At 45.7% G+C, this 18,598-nt stretch overlaps 1 protein-coding gene across 18 annotated transcripts in view; it reads right to left on the minus strand.

Moving 5' to 3' along the window:
- Positions 1–414: 414 nt before the first annotated feature.
- RAD54L2 (RAD54 like 2) overlaps positions 415–18,598 on the minus strand; it is a 115,275-nt gene continuing 97,091 nt past the window's right edge. For 5 of the 18 annotated variants that reach the window (XM_081525245.1, XM_081525244.1, XM_081525246.1 and 2 more), the window contains exons 14-24: positions 17,331–17,449; positions 15,475–15,574; positions 14,540–14,745; positions 13,963–14,135; positions 13,261–13,457; positions 11,868–11,999; positions 8,481–8,680; positions 6,877–6,966; positions 4,562–4,654; positions 2,058–2,508; positions 415–665 (exon numbers count right to left, since the gene is read on the minus strand). In XM_081525245.1, coding sequence (XP_081381371.1) covers positions 653–665; positions 2,058–2,508; positions 4,562–4,654; positions 6,877–6,966; positions 8,481–8,680; positions 11,868–11,999; positions 13,261–13,457; positions 13,963–14,135; positions 14,540–14,745; positions 15,475–15,574; positions 17,331–17,449 — 1,774 coding nt within the window. In that variant the 3' untranslated portion in view covers positions 415–652. Of the gene's footprint in view, positions 666–1,388; positions 2,509–4,561; positions 4,655–6,876; positions 6,967–8,480; positions 8,681–11,867; positions 12,000–13,260; positions 13,458–13,962; positions 14,136–14,539; positions 14,746–15,474; positions 15,575–17,330; positions 17,450–18,598 lie in introns of those variants that run through there. The other 13 variants (XM_081525233.1, XM_081525232.1, XM_081525236.1 and 10 more) reach the window with 5 other exon arrangements.

The following is an 18,598-nucleotide window of genomic DNA, read 5'->3' on the forward strand; positions in this document are numbered from 1 at the left end:
TCTGTTCTGTCAACCCAGCAGCCACCTACACCCAGCTTCACTATTCAATGTAGAGCCTGCCTCTAAGCTCATCCCAAAAGTACACAGCTCTGAATTTGGGGTCACTTACTTCCCAATTGCAAACTCCATGATCCTAAGTTTCAATCACTGTGTAATGAGTCACATCATCACTAATACCCAGTTACAGGATTCCCCAAACTTCCTGCGAGGCCATTTGCTGAAAACATAGTTGCTTAGTGTAGACCTTGATCAAGGCTAACTCTCTTTCCTTGGTCAATTCGCCATCCACTGGGGATTTATTAACCAGCAGCTGTGGGGTCTGAGACATCTTAAACTTTCCCTTCCCAACATCTACCCTCCTTACCCTAACCTCCCCTCCCAACCTCCCCCCCAAAAAAAGAACCAAGACACATGAAAAGTCCAAATAATAAATAATTGCCCGTAAGAAATAAATTAACATGGAGCTCTCTAATGGGGAAGGAAAGGAAAGGCCAAGAAAGGCCACCAGGACAGGCAGCTGGGGGCTCAGTTCCGTCTTCGTGAAGAATGTCTTTTCTGGGCCACAACTCCATGACCTCCCGCTCACACTCTGCAGTTTCTCCCTCCCGGCCTCGGCACTGGCACTCTCACGTGGCAGAATGGGAGATCTTGCTCAGAGAAAGCCACTGGGGAAAGAGAGATTGGTAATGCCCATTTTCTCTGATTATCTCCCCCTAGTATTAAATCAAGTGTGGCTCTGATAGCCGGGGACTTGGGTTAGCTGGGCCTGGTCTTCACCCAACTAGAAGGAAACTTGTGGTTCCCATGGCTCTTCTCCTGGGCGCACCCTGATGTTCACAGTAATAGTTGCCATGAACCACCATGCTCTGATTTCCATTTTATAAAAGATAAATCCATTTCTTAGTTTCCCCCTTAGTCCCTCCCTCCCTCCCTTCCCACCCACCTGCACCCCTGCTCTGTTTCATACATGTAAGTACATATACACAAACGTACACACACACGTACACACGCACACACACCTGGTCTGCTTCTTTCCCATCCCCTAAAAAGACCCCACTCTGCATGGAATCTCAGTCTGCCCACCCTTCTCTTACCCTCCCTCCCTCCCCTCTCCTCTCCAGACCAAGCTAAGTCACCCAGTAAGGCAGCTCTCTCAGGAGAGAATGTTCCCAAAGACAGAAACGGGATGTGAGCTTCTACCCTCAGACGGGCAAGCAAGCAAGCAGACAGCATAAGCAAGGCAGGCAGGAAGAGAGGCAGGCTGCCCTGCCCCTCCATTCCTGTTTTAGGTCCCTGATTTCCCACTATTGCTGCTCTGTTGGAATTTTTTTTTTTTTGCCTCTTTTGTTAAAACAGCAACAGAGCCCTGCCACCTATGGTCAACCACCCTTCTTTGTCCTCTTCCTTTCCCCTCTTGCCAAGGGCCCTATTCTCAGAAACCCCAGATTGCTGCCTTCCATCTGGGTGGGCGACCTCCTGGGGGCCCCGAGTGAGGTGGAGAGGGGATCCCCGGCTATTTCCCAGTGACCTCTATTACATCATCGTCCTTATCCTCATCATCATTGGAGCTGAACCCCACCTCAGCAACCTCATGAGAGTCAAATGGAGGCACCTGGGACCGTAGGAGGCCACCGGCTGGGTAGCCTGCGTGTGGGGATATGTAGCCGGGGTAGACAGACATGCCCCGTGAAAGGTTGCTGGGCAAGACAGGGGAAGGAAAAGGCGCGAACATCCTTGGCTCGGACAGGAGTGGCTGTGAGAATGGGAGTGAGTAGCTGGGGAGTATCCCTGTTACAGAGGGGTTGAGCATGAAGGAGGGGTTGCTGGCAGTGACTGAGGTAGCCGTGGAAGAGGAACTGACGGGGCCTGCCGGCACCAGAGGGTCAGTAGTCACTGGAAACACCAGGCGGGCATCTGCCAGCAAATTGGACAGCTGGTAGTAGGAGGGGGTACTGCCCATGAACAGGGAGTTCTCCCCAGACTGGGAGGTGAAAGGGGGGGTGAGGTTATGGTTTAAGGAGACGGGTGGCATGGCAAACCCGCCAGAAACTGGATACCCGTGTTCATACGGCTGCACGGGAGCTGGCAGATGGCCCTTCCTGGACCGCCGGCGGGCTGACTCCTGGGCAGCAGGTGGGGTGGCCAACTTGCGCTTGTGGCCCCGTAAGTCCAACACTGAGTGCCTGTCACCACAGGGCTGGCCGGTCACCAGGAGGGAACTACTGAGGCAATGACCCCCGTGTCGAGGCTCAGTCCCGAGGGCTGTCCCAGGAACAGCACTGCTGTCCACAAGTGGAGCCGGGGGGCCAGGCAGGGCGGCACTGGAGCTTGGGGAGCTCTGGCGGGACTCTCGGGCAGCAGCCACATCCGCATACTGCTGGAGCTCGCTGATGATCTCCGGGCTGTCTGGAGAGACGGGCCGGGCCAGCCCCTCAGGGTCGGGGGCTTTAGGTGATGAGGCACTGTGTCTGCCGTTGCTTGTAGACTCGAAAGAAGGCCCCTGGGAACCTGGGGACAAAATGCAGGTAACTGAGAACCAGAATAGCCAGGGAGGGAAGGAGAGGATAAGACAAAAGTCCATTGGGAAAAAAGCCCTGTCCTATGGTTCTCAAAATTCAAATAGTTTCATGTGCAAACAACATCACCCAGTCAACTTTTCCCAGTCACAAAGAAAGAAGTCTTTTGATCTAGGATTAAGTCTATCCAAGGAAAGACTTGTAACCTCACTGTACCTCAGTTCCCTGTAAAACTCCACCAAGGTGAATCCTATGAAATAATGGATATGAAATGCCAGATCATCCTTTCAGTCAGACACTTTCTGGGGGCAAAGATGGTCAGTGCCCATGATGGGAAAAAAAGAGGAAAAGGAAGTTTAAAAAGCAGTCTACATGGAAGCAACCAAGATGTCCATCAGCAGACGAATGGATAAGGAAGCTGTGGTACATATACACAATGGAATATTACTCAGCCATTAAAAAAAATACATTTGAATCGGTTCTATTGAGATGGATGAAACTGGAGCCCATTATACAGAGTGAAGTAAGCCAGAAAGAAAAACACCAATACAGTATACTAATGCATATATATGGAATTTGAAAGATGGTAACGATAACCCTATATGCGAGACAGAATAAGAGACACAGATGCATAGAACAGTCTTATGGACTCTGAGGGAGAAAGTGAGGGTGGGACGTTCTGGGAGAATAGCATTGAAACATGTATATTATCATATGTGAAACAGAACACCATTCCATGTTTGATGCATGAGACAAATGCTCAGGGCCAGGGCAATGGGATGACCCAGAAGGGATGGGATGGGGAGGGAGGTGGGTGGGGGGTCCAGGAAGGGGAACACATGTAAACCCATGGCTGATTCATGTCATGTATGGCAAAAACTATTACAATATTGTAAAGTAATTAGCCCCCAACTAAAATAAATAAATTTATTAAAAAAAAAAAAAAAAGCAGCCTATCTTGGTTAAAAACAAAACAAAATCCATGGCCATGAAAGATGACTGGTACAACTAAGAAATCTAAAACGGCAAGAGTAGTAGGTAATATTACAGAATTGTTAAACTTTTTTTTAGCGTGATAATGGTGCTGTGATTAGGAGGAGTATACCTTAATCTCAGCAAATGTGTACTGAAATATTTAGGGGTGAAATGACATGATGTCTTCAACTTACAAACAGTTCAAATAATAGGAAAGGAGAGAAAGGAAAAAGTTTCTGAAAAAGGTGTCAGCCACCAGATCGAGCTGCAGGGTACGCAGGTGCTCACAGTGCTGTTCTTCAACTTGTCCGGTGTCTTGATAATTTCCATGATAAAAGCTGAGAGCAAGAGCAGTCTAGTCTCACATCGCACAGTGGGAGGATAAGTGAGAACCACTCCCCTAACTAAAGGGGACTTCTGCAAGAGTTCTTAATGTTGTTCATGTGCCACATGTATATTCTTTGACCTGGCACTCTGACTTCTAGGAATTTTTCCTATAGATACACCCATGTGACTGTGAACCAGAAGTGTAACGGAGGAGCACAACAACCTAAAGGTCCAGTAACAGGGAATTTGGTAACACACCATGTTATACCCATCTAACTATATCCATCTTATACCCATCTAACTACATCTTGTGCAAACCTTCACCAGGGAACATCTCAAGGAAGGGTAAGGAACAAGCACTGAGACATACCAGTGAATGAAGAAAAGAACAAACAGTATATTACAGCAAGTTTAGCATTTGTTTTCAAAATACAAAGTTACATACATACATAGTATGGACATAACATACATTGTTTTAATATATACATACACGTGCACATACATATCCCTGTACCATGTATATGTATAGAATATCTCGAGAAAAAAACAAAAAACAGGAATAAGCACTTCCAAGCAGGAGCAACAGATGGCTGAGAGTATAAGGGAAGAAAAACTTCTCACTTTACTCTTTTTTGTATTCTTTGAATTGTGAACCATGTATACATTATCTATTCAAAAAATAGTAACAAACCAAATCTGTCAAAAATGCCACGTAGGTCAATGGAAAGGAGAAGCCACTATACCTGAGGCAGCCATCCGACCATCTTCAGGGGCCTTTGGTTTGCCAGTCGCCCGGACAGCAAAGATTCGCCCATCGCTGGTACGGATGTATGTCCCTAAGGAGAAGCATGAGGAAGACTGTGAGGAGCAGACATGCAATACAGCCAGCCCTGGGAACTCCAGGCTTAGCCACATTGGGCTCAGAAAGAGCTATATAAGTGGTCTCACATTCTCTCTCAAAATCCCTTAAGTGAGGAGTGGGATGACTGACCTGTGGACCCAATATTACTTATTTACTCCACAAACACTGACTGTGTGACTAACATATACCAGACACTGTTCCAGACACTGAAGTATACAAGACAGAAAAGGGCTCTGTCTCATGGAGCTTAACTTTGGAGGAGAAGACACACAGTTATACTAGAAAACATCAGGAAAGGGTAAATGCAATGAAGGAAATTAATAGGGTGCTGTGAAAGACAGTAAGTTGGCTCCCTCTGTTCTGGCCCAGGTCCTCCGGTCTAGGTCCTCGTCTTGACTGGGGAGGAAGCAGCCTCACTGCCTCAATAACCGCCCTCCCTTGGTAGGAATAAATCAAGATGGGCATTCTATTCCCACACGGCACTAGTCAACCTTCCCTTGGTCTTGGGCATGTCTTCTGATCAAGTTCTTGGTGCCAGGGCTGCCTCTTGGCCAGAGGTCAGCAAATTTTTTTCTTAAAGCATTAGTTGGTAAATATTTTTGGCTTTGTGAGCCAAAAGGGCTCTGTTGCAACTCCTCGACTCGGCTGCTACAGCATGACAGCTGGGCATGGCGGTACTCCAAAGACCTTTATGGACACCAATATGTGAATTTCTTATACTTTACATGTCACAGAATAAACACTCTTTTGATTTTTTTCCCAACCAACTGGAAATGACTGAAGATATAAAACCCATTCTTAGCTCACAAGTACAGTAACAGCAAGTAGGCAAGATTTGGCCAGTGGGCCACAGTCTGCATACCACTCCCTCCTCCCAGCTCTAGGCTAGAAAGAACCCAGTAAGGGGGCTGTGGACGACCTTCTCTGGATATCATGTATTTCATAACATCTTTTCCCTGAAACTAAGGGTACTTTAACCCAACAGAGACTAGGGCAAAATCTCCTTACTAAACAAAGACCCTCAGGGAGCATAACAGAGCACAAGCTGACATGAAATATAGGCTTCCACTGTGTTCTGACACCAGCCCAGATTTCTCCAGAAATCCCATCTAGAGAACTTCATGAGGCCAGAGGCAGCAGACTTTTCAAATGACCACACTTGAAAATTCTGTCATATAACCCAGGTATACTAATTCATCCACCCACTACATTTCCTAGTTGGAGATGTCTACCTCACTCTAGTCAAGTAGGTAAGACAGCACAGCAATATATGTGTTCGCTTATAACCTATTACCTCTAATTTTGGCCTTCCCATGTGCAGTGTAAATGCCAGACATTAAGCTTTTGATTGCCAAGACATCATTTCAAAGACATCCATCTTGGATAACAAACTGCCAGCTGTCAGGCACAGCTACTAGCTAAACTACGAGATAAGGAACCTGGCTGCTCTTACCCTTGACAAGTTCCTTTTTAGAAAGCCTGGGGTAACCTAGATAAATAATCCTTGAGTGATTCTCGCCTTTCCCTTCCCACACACCAATTCCCACTCTTATGTTTTAAATTCACCAATAAAGAGTGAACCTGTGAAACCCTAGCCACTTTTGGACCCTAGTAAGACAGAGACCCAAGCCCACACACTGACTCTCTACCTACCACCTTCCTGTGTGGCCCTGGAGTATGCTGTGTGCCCTAGAGGACCTGTGAGTAATAAGCCTTGTGTTTTCAAAGTTGCCTAATGGTTGTTGCTGAGGTGCATCCTGCCATTGTAATAAGAAAAACAAGGGCTGGTCCGGTCACAACACTGGCTCTGAGGAAAGGTATGTGGGGCTGGCCACCAGGAGTACAGGACCAGACGAGTGTCTCAGGCATTCCTAGCCAATATTATCGACAGGCTGAGACCAACACAGAACAATGTGTCTATCCAAACCCACTCTGAGAGTCTCCATAAAGAAGATGGCAAAATACAGGAAGGCAGGGACCACAACCCTTTTAAGCCACTGACAGCTATCCTTTGAGCCCACCCCAAACCGGCTAAGCTCCTAGAAATGTCATTTTCTCAGGTTTCCCCCACGTTCCCCCACTCTTATAGGATGACTCCTATCCCTGCTCCAGCTCAAGCCATATGTCCTGATTCTGCTGGCCAGCCCACCACTCTCAACCAAAGAGAGGGGAGGGGCTCCTCAGGCAGGTGCTCACCTTTTGTCCCACGGATGATGTGGATGCTCTCGCCAGCATTAATTCTTGCCTGTACGTCTGTGGAGCTGTTGAGCCCGGGAATAACAATATCTAGTGAAGACACAGACCTCAGATTTAGATTACACAGGGCCTGACTGAAGAAGGGGGAGAAAAGGCCAAGTTCACATCCACCCCCTGATCCCCAAGGGTTTTCCTAAAGCATCCCAGTGGAGCAGAGGTCAGAACCAAGGAAGGGGAAGCAAGCAGGGCTGCTCGCAACTGCCTCAACAAAGAATACTGTGAAAACAAAACACTTTTCAGAAACCTGATCATCCTTCTCATCAGTTTTCCTTGGTTTAATGTAAAAATCATAGTTTTTGGTTTAGAAAGTTTCAGTTCACACAAAAAAGTTTCCGTTCAAATGGTTATTTCTACTTTCTTTCTCCTCCCTAAGCAATTTACATGTATCTGCTCCTATCACTTTAGGCTCCAAGAGGCCACACATCTTCCTTGCTGGTATTAGTTAGGTACTCCTCATCTAACTAAAGAATGAAAAGAAGAGTATTTTCAAGAATCAGCAGAGAAGTAGGATTATGAGAGGCTATCTCTCTCTTTTTTTTTTCAGCCGTGCTGCATGGCATGTGGGATCTTAGTACCTCAACCAGGGATTAAACCGGTACCCACTACAGTGCACAGAGTCTTAACCACTGGACCACCCAGGAAGTCCCAAGAAGCTCTATCTTTGTTTTTAATTTGTTTCAAAAGAAGTTTTTTTACCGCGAATATCTATTAATTTTCATACTCAAAAAAACAATTAAGATATTTTCATTAAAATGAATTATCATGAATATTTCTACGTAACGAGATGAAAAACAACATCATGAGGTGCTTCCCTTCCCAACTACTCTGAACCACAGAATCAACTGCGGGAATGAATGCGCTGCCCACCTCCGACCACTGGCCCCTCATGCTCGATCCTCATTAAACTTACAAAGAACAAAGCAAGGTCTTTAACTAAGGACGTTGAGAGCTGTCCTTCATACCCAGCTGACCCAACAAGTTGGGCAGGACTCAACACACTGACACCTCACTCTGAGGACCAACCCTATGTCCAGTGACATTCCCACAATCTCTCGAGTGTTCAGTGTCCATCCCACCCGCCACATTCAAAAAAATCCCGTTCTGTGTTGCTACTCTTATTTCATTAGAATACATATTCTTCATGATTAGGGACTGCTGCCTTCTCTACTTCTTCTTAGAGTGCCAATGTAGTATTGCCTAGAACACAGACATTGTTTAATCAATATTTCCCAAATGAACAGAGGGATTCCCTCATGGCTCAGATGGTAAAGAGTCTGCCTGCAATGTGGGAGACCTGGGTTGCATCCCTGGGTTGGGATAATCCACTGGAGAAGGAAATGGCAACCCACTTCAGTATTCTTGCCTGGCAAATCCCATGGATGAAGGAGCCTGGCAGGCTACAGTCCCTGGGGTTGCAAAGAGTCAGAAACCACTGAGCGACTTCACTTTCTTGGGCTTCCCTCATAACTCAGTAGTTAAAGAATCTGAACAGAGTAATTTTAAAAGGGACAGCATCCTTGGAAGAGAACTCAGGAGCTCCCAACCTGTTGTGGTGACCACCTTCTGCACAAGGACTCCCGCACGCTGCAGGTAGTTGATCGGGAAGTTCACAGCTGGGTTTGTGCTGGAGGCAGAGCTTACACTGCCTCCCAGCGGGACATGCCGTGGCATCATGGGGATTGGGGTGGACTGTACGGGACGAACACTGGCCACGGGCTTCTCATCACTCTTCAGGGTTGGTTGCCTGGGAGAGAAAGACAAGCACACTAAGAGTTTGGCAAAACAGCCCTTACTTACCTTTCTGCAAGACTGCTGAGCTTCTCTAGACTTCCCCATTCTATAGCCAGAGAGCTGCTGACAGAAGGATCAAAAGAAGCCGCACGGTATGGTCAATTAAAAAGGAGACTGGAGACAGAGCAGAGACAGACACAGCGAAGGATAAAGCCTCTCAGTGTCTAAGAAGAATCAGATGTCAGTGGAATAATGTCTTTTTGGAAATGTGAGGTGACATCTGCTCCTCTAGAATTGGGACTGCCTGTCTACATACATCAGGAATTTGTCCTTAGAAGTCAGGAAGAGGCAAAGAGGCATGGTGGGGGGTGGGGGGGGCGCAGGGGACTTCTTCAGAACATGGTGCATGGTGCATGCTAACTTGAAGACAAATGGGGAAAAATGGGTGGAATTTTCCCACTCACCAAGAAAAAAAAGGCCACATGACATCACATGTGCTGGTGACCTTGAGACCATCTGTCCAACATTAACCATCATTACCCTCTGAATCCTCAAGTTTCAGCAAGTAAGGCAGACATCTCTCTCTTCTGCGTTACTTTTCAATGGGCTTCTCCTGGGGCCAGTCCCCAAAATGGCTCTATAGTCACAGCCACCACACAAGCAGGAGCAGGCGAAAACAGAAGTCACGCTTAGAAGTTACGCTTCTAAGTGGCACATGCCTGTGGCCAGCCTGAGCCCTGGCTGTGCATCTCCTACTAGCAACACACCAAAATGTTGTCCTGTGGTCAGTGAGGCATTCCTCATTCTTTACCTTCCTTTCAGCTGGATGTTGGTACCTTGAGGAAGCTACTCATTTAACGGTTCTGAAATTAAGTCCCTGTCTCTAAGCTTTCTAAAGGCTGTGGTCTTTAGTTCTGGGAAAGAGACCCTCTGGGACTGGTATATTCTTCCTCATCTGAATGAAAACTGGCACATAAAAGAACACACATTTATACTAGTCTGCTGCTGGAGTAGGCCTGCAGGAGTACTCAATCACTGCTCTCAGGCTGCCTTTGGGCAACCCTTGGGGCCCTGTGGATGGCCGAGACAGGCCAGAGAGCATAACACGCTCACCAGGGTCTAGGGCCCAGCTCAGGTATCAGTTCAGTGGCTCAGTCGTGTACGACTCTTTGCGACCCCATGAATCGCAGCATGCCAGGCCTTCCTGCCCATCACCAACTCCCAGAGTTTACCCAAACCCACGTCCATTGAGTCAGTGATGCCATCCAACCATCTCATCCTCTGTCGTCCCCTTCTCCTCCTGCCCCCAATCCTTCCCAGCATTAGGGTCTTTTCCAATGAGTCAACTCTTCGCATGAGGTGGCAAAAGTATTGGAGTTTCAGCTTCAACATCAGTCCTTCCAATGAACACCCAGGACTGATCTCCTTTAGGATGGACTGGTTGGATCTCCTTGCAGTCCAAGGGACTCTCAAGAGTCTCTCCGACACCACAGTTCAAAAGCATCAATTCTGTGGCGCTCAGCTTTCTTTGATGTCCAACTCTCACATCCATACATGACCACTGGAAAAACCATAGCGTTGACTAGACGGACCTTTGTTGGCAAAGTAATGTCTCTGCTTTTAAATATGCTACCTAGGTTGGTCATAACCTTCCTTCCAAGGAGTAAGCGTCTTTTAATTTCATGGCTGCAATCACCATCAGCAGTGATTCTGGAGCCCAAAAAAATAAAGTCTGACACTGTTTCCACTGTTTCCCCATCTATTTCCCATGAAGTGATGGGACCAGAAGCCATGATCTTAGTTTTCTGAATGTTGAGCTTTAAGCCAACTTTTTCACTCTTCTCTTTCACTTTCATCAAGAGGCTCTTTAGTTTTTCTTCACTTTCTGCCATAAGGTGGTTTCATCTGCATATCTGAGGTTGTTGATATTTCTCCCAGCAATCTTGATTCCAGCTTGTGCTTCTTCCAGCCCAGCGTTTCTCATGATGTACTCTGCATAGAAGTTAAATAAGCAGGGTGACAATATACAGCCTTGACATACTCCTTTTCCTATTTGGAACCAGTCTGTTGTTCCATGCCCAGTTCTAACTGTTGCTTTCTGACCTGCATACAGGTTTCTCAAGAGACAGGTCAGATGGTCTGGTATTCCCATCTCTTTCAGAATTTTCCACAGTTGATTGTGATCCACACAGTCAAAGGCTTTGGCATAGTCAATAAAGCAGAAATAGATGTTTTTCTGGAACTCTCTTGCTTTTTCGATGATCCAGCAGATGTTGGCAATTTGATCTCTGGTTCCTCTGCCTTTTCTAAAATCAGCTTGAACATCTGGAAGTTCACAGTTCACGTATTGCTGAAGCCTGGCTTGGAGAATTTTGAGCATTACCTTACTAGCATGTGAGATGAGTGCAATTGTGTGGTAGTTCGAGCATTCTTTGGCATTGCCTTTCTTTGGGATTGGAATGAAAACTGACCTTTTCCAGTCCCGTGGCCACTGCTGAGTTTTCCAAATTTGCTGGCATATCGAGTGCAGCACTTTCACAGCATCATCTTTCAGGATTTGAAATAGCTCAACTGGAATGCCATCACCTCCACTAGCTTTGTTCGTAGTGATGCTTTCTAAGGCCCACTTGACTTCCCATTCCAGGATGTCTGGCTCTAGTTGAGTGATCACACCATCGTGATTATCTGGGTTGTGAAGATCTTTTTTGTACAGTTCTTCTGTGTATTCTTGCCACCACTTCTTAATATCTTCTGCTTCTGTTAGGTCCATACCATTTCTGTCCTTTATTGAGCCCATCTTTGCATGAAATGTTCCCTTGGTATCTCTAATTTTCTTGAAGAGTCCTCTAGTCTTTCCCAATCTGTTGTTTTCCTCTATTTCTTTGCATTGATTGCTGAGGAAGGCTTTCTTATCTCTCCTTGCTATTCTTTGGAACTCTGCATTCAGATGGGAGTATCTTTGTTTTTCTCCTTTGCTTTTCTCTTCTCTTCCTTTCCCAGCTATTTGTAAGGCCTCCTCAGACAGCCATTTTGCTTTTTTGCATTTCTTTTCCATGGGGATGGTCTTGATCCCTGTCTCCTGTACAATGTCATGAACCTCTGTCCATAGTTCATCAGGCACTCAGTCTATCAGATCTAGTCCCTTAAATCTATTTGTCACTTCCACTGTATAATCATAAGGGATTTGATTTAGGTCATACCTGAGTGGTCTAGTGGTTTTCCCTACTTTCTTCAATTTAAGTCTGAATCTGGCAATAAGGAGTTCATGATCTGAGCCACAGTCTGCTCCCGGTCTTGTTTTTGCTGACTGTATAGAGCTTCTCCATCTTTGGCTGCAAAGAATATAATCAATCTGGTATCAGTGGGACTCTTAGGAATCTAGCCCAAGGTCCATATTCTGCAGAGGCTAAGGCTAGGAATTTGGGTGGGGAGGCCTCCTCACATGTACCCAGATAGAATAAGGAATTAGCAGGATTAAATGCTTTGAGAGGCCAATGCCTTCCACAGGGCCGCAGTTGGGCTAGAAAAGGAGCTGACATCTCCTTACAGCCCAGCCCATTTGTCACACCTTGCCTCCATATGGTTTTTCTCCCACTGGGTTCAGACTTAGTCCATTCCTGTTATTACAAGGAAAAGTCCAGAAAAGAGAAAGAAAAGGGGTAGAGGACAAGAGAGGAGAATGTGAGCGGGCAACAGTATCTTGGAAAATGACACAGAAATAGTCTGAAGTCTTTGAAAAGATAGTAATTTTCTACTCGGAAGCATCTTACACATAAAAATTGACAAATTTAATCACCAAAGTTTAGTCATACAAAATCTTACATTCAGTTCCTTTAGAAGCTCATTTAGCAAGCTTTTTTTTTTTTTAACACAGAACATTCAAAAGAAAAAATTCTAAAATCTATCCCTCTTAAAATAATTACTAGTATCTGTAACTCAAGATAATCAAACAATGTAAAAATGCAAACCAAGCAAGCAGGAAGCTGATGTGATAAAGGCTATGAGGTACTCTGTCTTCTACTGAGAAGAAAAAAAAAAGTACTGATAACTATCCTATAATTTCCTACAAAGAGCCTCTGTCCCTGCTTAGCAATTGGCTTCCATGCTGTTCCTATCCATAATAGTTTTGGAAATTGTACTCAAGAAAAAGATCTTTTTGCTTAGGAATAAGGCACAGACACAGAATGAGATCCCATTAAGAGCACTGGAATTCCTTGAGTACGATTCAAGACCCATAGAAGACCTGGCCTTCACTCTTGAACTTCACTGCGAAATGAGGGCTAGGACCAAGGCGTTGCAGATAGGAGGTGGCTGTGTGGGAGGCCTGGGAGTCCATGTTAGGGGAAGCTGTGCCTCCTGAGGGGGACAGAAGGACCCTCCTGAGTCACAGGACCAGCAGCTCACTCTTCCAGCCAGAACCACTTAAAACACCAGGGCTGCAGAACTGCTTCAGCATCTCATCCAAGAGCAGAACCTGTCCATTCAAGGCAGCCTAAGAGCAAGTTGTAGGCCTCCTTTTATTTACAAAAGGAACCAGTTGAGAGGTCTGGGCCTGGTCCAGCAGCAGACCTTCCTCCCTTTTCAGTGACTCACCAGTTTCTCTGACTGAAGGCGGGAATGCTGGTCAGGCTCTGGTCGCTGGCCGGATAATACTGCGCATATGATGGGCGGGTGTAGGGGACCGATGTACGTTTGTCCTCCTCGTAGCTCTTCTTTGCTGCTTTTTTCTCAGCCTTGGTCAGCTTGTGATCCTTTCGGTTAAGGAGCAATGACTCATGCTCAAAAGGCTCCTGGGGACACAGGAGGATGTTGATTTAATTACCAGTCTTTGTACCACCATGAATGATATACAAAAAGCCTTACTTTGAAACCAAGAAAGAGCTGGCTGTCTACAGAACTTAGCAAAGAGCCTGCTCTCAGACTCACAGGCACATTTACTCTTTCTGTCAAGAGCATAAATTCTCAACTCTAACCCGGCAGCAGCTTTAGACAACCTATGTCTGCCTTCCATATCAAAAGAACGGGAGGGTTCAGAGAATCACCAGACTACATTTTCAGAACTTCTTTAGGCTAGGAAAACTCACCATGGCCAAATTATCCTCATGGTTGAGCTCACACTGCTAGGATGAGACAAGGATAGGATAGGTGATGGGGAGAGGGGAGCGGGACTGTCTGGGGCAAGGAAAAGAACCAGCTGAATTAATCTGCACGAAATAAAATTCTGGATGAAGGAACCAGACAAGTCTCCCTCAGTGAAGAGTGCAGTACTGGGACATGTGCACACCAGGGTCCCACCTTGGTGATGAGGTGAGGGTATTTCAGACAGGCAAGTTGTAGGACTGGCTCCTTGATCCCCTTTACGTTCAAGGATGTTTGGGGAGCTGGCTCCTTCTCCACGAAGTGCAGTAGGTTCTCCACCTCCTTTCTAGTAAAGTTCAGCATTGGATTGAGATCATCCACCACCCGATCTAGAAGGGAAAAGGGAGAAGACATGGAGGAAGTCAGTTCTCGGCAAAGGAGACCACAAAAGCACCATTCCAAAGACTAGCAGAGAAGAGACGTGGTAGGTGGCATAACTGTCACTAATATCTAAAACACCTCAGGCCACCTCATACCTTAAAGTCAAAGAGCAGGTCTGAGACCCTCATGAAACAGAAATATCTTAAGAGATACCTGCATAACCAGGCTCAGCTCTTATCATTAAACCCATCTTCAACAATTTGAGCTAAATGTCCTCGTAAGCAATTATTTGCATCAGAAATTGAAAGCCTGCCTGTGTTTCCTCATCCTGCCCCTCTCCTCCCCTCCTTTGATATAATTAGAATCGTAGTCTGTATAAATGTGCGTCTTCTGAGCCTGAAAGATGGCCCACCTGACATGCCCTGCTTCGAAATCTGACGGTCATAGATCTTCTTTTCGAGGGTGAAATCAGCCACAAGGCGATAGATGTGACAGGGCTTTTTCTGGCCATAACGGTATACCCGACATACTGCCTGAGCATCATGGCAAGGGTTCCAGGAAGCGTCAAACACCACCACTCGGTTGGCACCAATCAGATTCACGCCCAAACACCCAGCCCTTTAAAACACAAGCCAATAATCACAGAAAGTGATTAGTTTTAAAGACAGTTCTCAGATAGGTTTTACCCCCTGTGACTCCTACCTGAATATCATCCTCTTTATCCTAAGCAGAACATATTGGAGGATTCTGCTGAAGAATAGTACCTTCCTCAGGCACTGAAAGGGTGCCCTGAAAGTCCAACACAGAAATGCCTACCAGCTCAGAAAGAAAATCCACTCTCCCACCTCGCTGTGATGAGTGAGGAGTGATGTCACTGAGTGAGGGGAAGTGTCTGTGTACCAATGTTTCTGATGTGTTTGGTCTAACAGCTTGGGAGAATGACTGGTACATACCCTATCAAGGGCATTCTGATGAAGAAGGCAGCACAGCCTTCAAGCTGCTTGGCATGAGACAAATAATGCCATCAGTCTTTTATAGTTATATTGTACTTTGTACTTATTAAAGCACTTTCACATTTATCACATCATCTAAACCTCAGAACAGTCCTGAGAGAAAAGCTAATTATGACCACTGTGAATGAAAGTCTCAGAGAAATTCATGACACTATCATTATTGCCCTTCAAACAAAATTTCCTTTGGGGGGCCCGTCTCACTTCAAAAACAAGTCACAAATCTGAGATCTCTATCTCTTCTGACAGAACTTGGGCAAGCCTTTGGGGTTCAGGCCTGTGTGGCCAAATGCCCTGAATGCAGCCCTCTGACTTCCCCATTTCAGGATTCACTCACCTTGTGGAAAGAAGGAACAGCCAGGTGGTGAGGTTGCTGGGATCATTGAACTGATTAATGAGCCGCTCCCTCTCAAAGGCAGGGGTGCTACCATCTAGCCCTAGGACAGAAGGAAACAAACAAGAAATGAACAGATGAGGACAGGGATACACAGAAAAATCAATGGGCAAATGGATTGTTAAAACAAAACAAGACAAACACTACAGTGCTCAGATTCCATGCTTTGGACATTCTGTGGGCACCTACCATAAGACCCAGGCATCTATAAACTGTGTTTCTCCCTTTAGTACCTTGGGTCAAATCTAAGGCCAAGGGTTCTAGACTTCAGAGTGCATAAAAATCACCCTAGTTAAGGAAGCCTGGTAAGAACGGGTTTAAGGTAACTGCTCTGCCTCAGTCCTGTGGGTGAGTACAAAAGGACCAAGGGTTTTATGTTTTGATAAGGAAGGATGATGTTCCTTCACCAAGCAGGAATCCACAGTTAACAGACTCCTAAGGCTAAGGAGTTGCTTGAAGGAGACATTAAAAAAAAAAAACAAAAACCAGATAATCTGGAGCAAGGGGATGGGATACTGGAATGAAAGGAGGGAAGCTCACAAGCAAGAGAAAAAGTAGGTTTCAGTTAAGAAACAGGAATAAGGGAGGAGGGGTTACATTTGTCACCTGGAGGAAAGCAGAGAAGGCAAAGCTAAGGGCATGAAATACTACATGGAGAACTGAATTACTACTGATGTAGGAAGCCTGGTATTAACTGCCTGGTATCAGAGGCTCCTTCAATCAACACCCCAACCTGGCTTTCAACCTGAGTTTCCACAATTTCCAAGCACAGGTCACCACTGATTCATCATGGGACAAGCCTACAGTCAACACACGGATCTAGGCTGGCTGGAGTCTCCTCATAACCCTCGACCCTCCATTTCTCTCAATCTTTCCTTTAGGCCAGGGCTTCTCAACAAAAGGGATTTCCCCACCCTGCTCCCCCACAGGGAACATCTGGCAATGTCTAGAGACAGGTGGGTTGTTATAACTGCATGGATGCTACTGCCATCTAGTGAGTGGAGATAGGAGATGCTGCTAACACTCTACAATGCCAAAGGCAGGCCTCTGCAACAATTAACTGGCCCAAATGTCAATATCCGGTCAGTAAGTGCCTGAAGTCAGTAATTCTCAACTTTTTTTTTCTTTACCACCCCATTAAGGGGCCTTTTAACATTTTTTTCCCCCAATCACCATATCCTCCATTAAATTTTCATACCACAGGTATACTGTATACTATATAATTAATTCATTATATGCATATTTGTGCTTTATAATTCTAAAAAATTCACATTTTTTTGTCCCCTTGTGACCTGATTTTCACCCCGTTAGGGACACCTTCTCCCCCAGTGAGAATACATGATCTAGGCTTGTGTTCACTGTTCTCAGGTGGCCCTAGGATGATCTTTAGGCCACACCAGCTCTGTATATTCAATTTTTCTCCATCTTTGCAAGTCGAGTGCAAGTTCCACCTCCTCCAAGAAGCCTTCTCCAAGCATCCTCACCATGTTGATTCTGTCTGCTGTAGAACTCTGGTGAGGGCAGTCAGCCAGTGCTACCTTAAATCTGTTCCTGAATGCCAGGGTGATGGCAGGGCATCTGCCTTCAACGTCTCTGCCCTCTTTATACCTGGCCTAAGCTCCCCAGCCTAGTGCAGTGCCTCACACACAGCAGCTTGCTTTTAGTATCTCTCTGCTCCCTAGCTAAATCACAGATCTTCCCATGCATGTGATGGAGAATGGAGGGAGGAGGAGAGAGGGAGAGGAAACCCTCAGGCAGAACTTGCCAAGGCTCCACAGACAAAGCAGCAATGAACTCACGGAAGTAGCTGATGTTTCGAACCCACTTCTGTACTCCTTGCCCCTCAGCACCAGGTAGACAGGGCACTTCTCGCTTCCCTAGGAACTCCTCGATTAGAGCCAAGGTGGAAAGGCTCTGGCTGAAAGGGACACATTTGGTTCAGAAGGTTCCTGGACCCGAGGGAATCTTGTTCCCCAGTAGGCTCCCCTCTGAGAATGAGAGCTCACGCATCCAACTACCCACAAAGAACCACCCTAGCTCATAAGGGAGAATAATCATCCACACACTTATCACCACCACCCCACCAAAAAATTCTCTAACCTATTACTTCCTTGATGGAAAAAATCCTGAGATTTAGCTTGGTGCAGAGTAACACATAGCATCAGCATTAAAAACCAACACTGTATGAATATACATGAGATCTAATTATAGGCCACAGGCAATATTAGGATTTTACTAAGGAGACGGATCATTTAGCTGTTTCCAAGTTAAGCAGAAAGCCAGACCATAAAAGCAGCAGGACACTAGGCTCTCCCAAAGTTAGAATCCTTGCTTTCTTGTCAGAGCATGTCACACATGGGAACCCCGACTCTGAGACTCCCAAGCCAAGATCCTGTCACTTAGCTCTCACTGGAGCATAATCTAGTTGGAACAAAGGAGAAGCAATCTACTTTATGCCTGTTTCTCTGAGAAGTGAGGCCTTGATGGGACTCAGAGCTCTCAAGACTGGGAATAAATAACATAACTTATTTGGCCTTATATACAAAGCTTTAAAAAAAGGTAGGGAGAGGCTGGGGATATAGAGGCAGATTTGACCAGAGGTCAGCAAATGTTTTCGGTAAAGGCCCAAATAGTAAATAATTTTAGGCTTCATAGACCACACATAGCCTGTGCTACATATGCTTCTTTTTTTAAATTAAAAATTTTTTTTTGCTACACTGTGCAGCTCCTGTGATCTTAGTTCCTCAACCAGGATCGAACCCGTGACCCCTGCAGTGGAAAAACAAAGTCCTAATACAGGACTGCCAGGGAAGTCCTTGCATATGCTTCTTTAAAAAAACAAAAACAAAAAAATTCTTTTAAAATGTAAAAACTAGCTCTCAAGCTATACAAAAACAGGCCAGATTTGGCCTGGGTCACAGTTTGAAGGATTAGACCATGATCTCCTGCATAGGTCTCAAGTTGTTCTCTGCAGAGAGACTGCATTGGATAAAAAAAGAAACTCTAAGAAACAAAGTACAAGAAGCAGAGACATGGTTGCAGAGACATGGACATAAAATGGGGCTGG

This window comes from Giraffa tippelskirchi, chromosome 9, assembly GCF_054371585.1.
Source record: "Giraffa tippelskirchi isolate mGirTip1 chromosome 9, T2T-mGirTip1v1.2.pri, whole genome shotgun sequence".
NCBI classification, from domain to species: domain Eukaryota; kingdom Metazoa; phylum Chordata; class Mammalia; order Artiodactyla; family Giraffidae; genus Giraffa; species Giraffa tippelskirchi.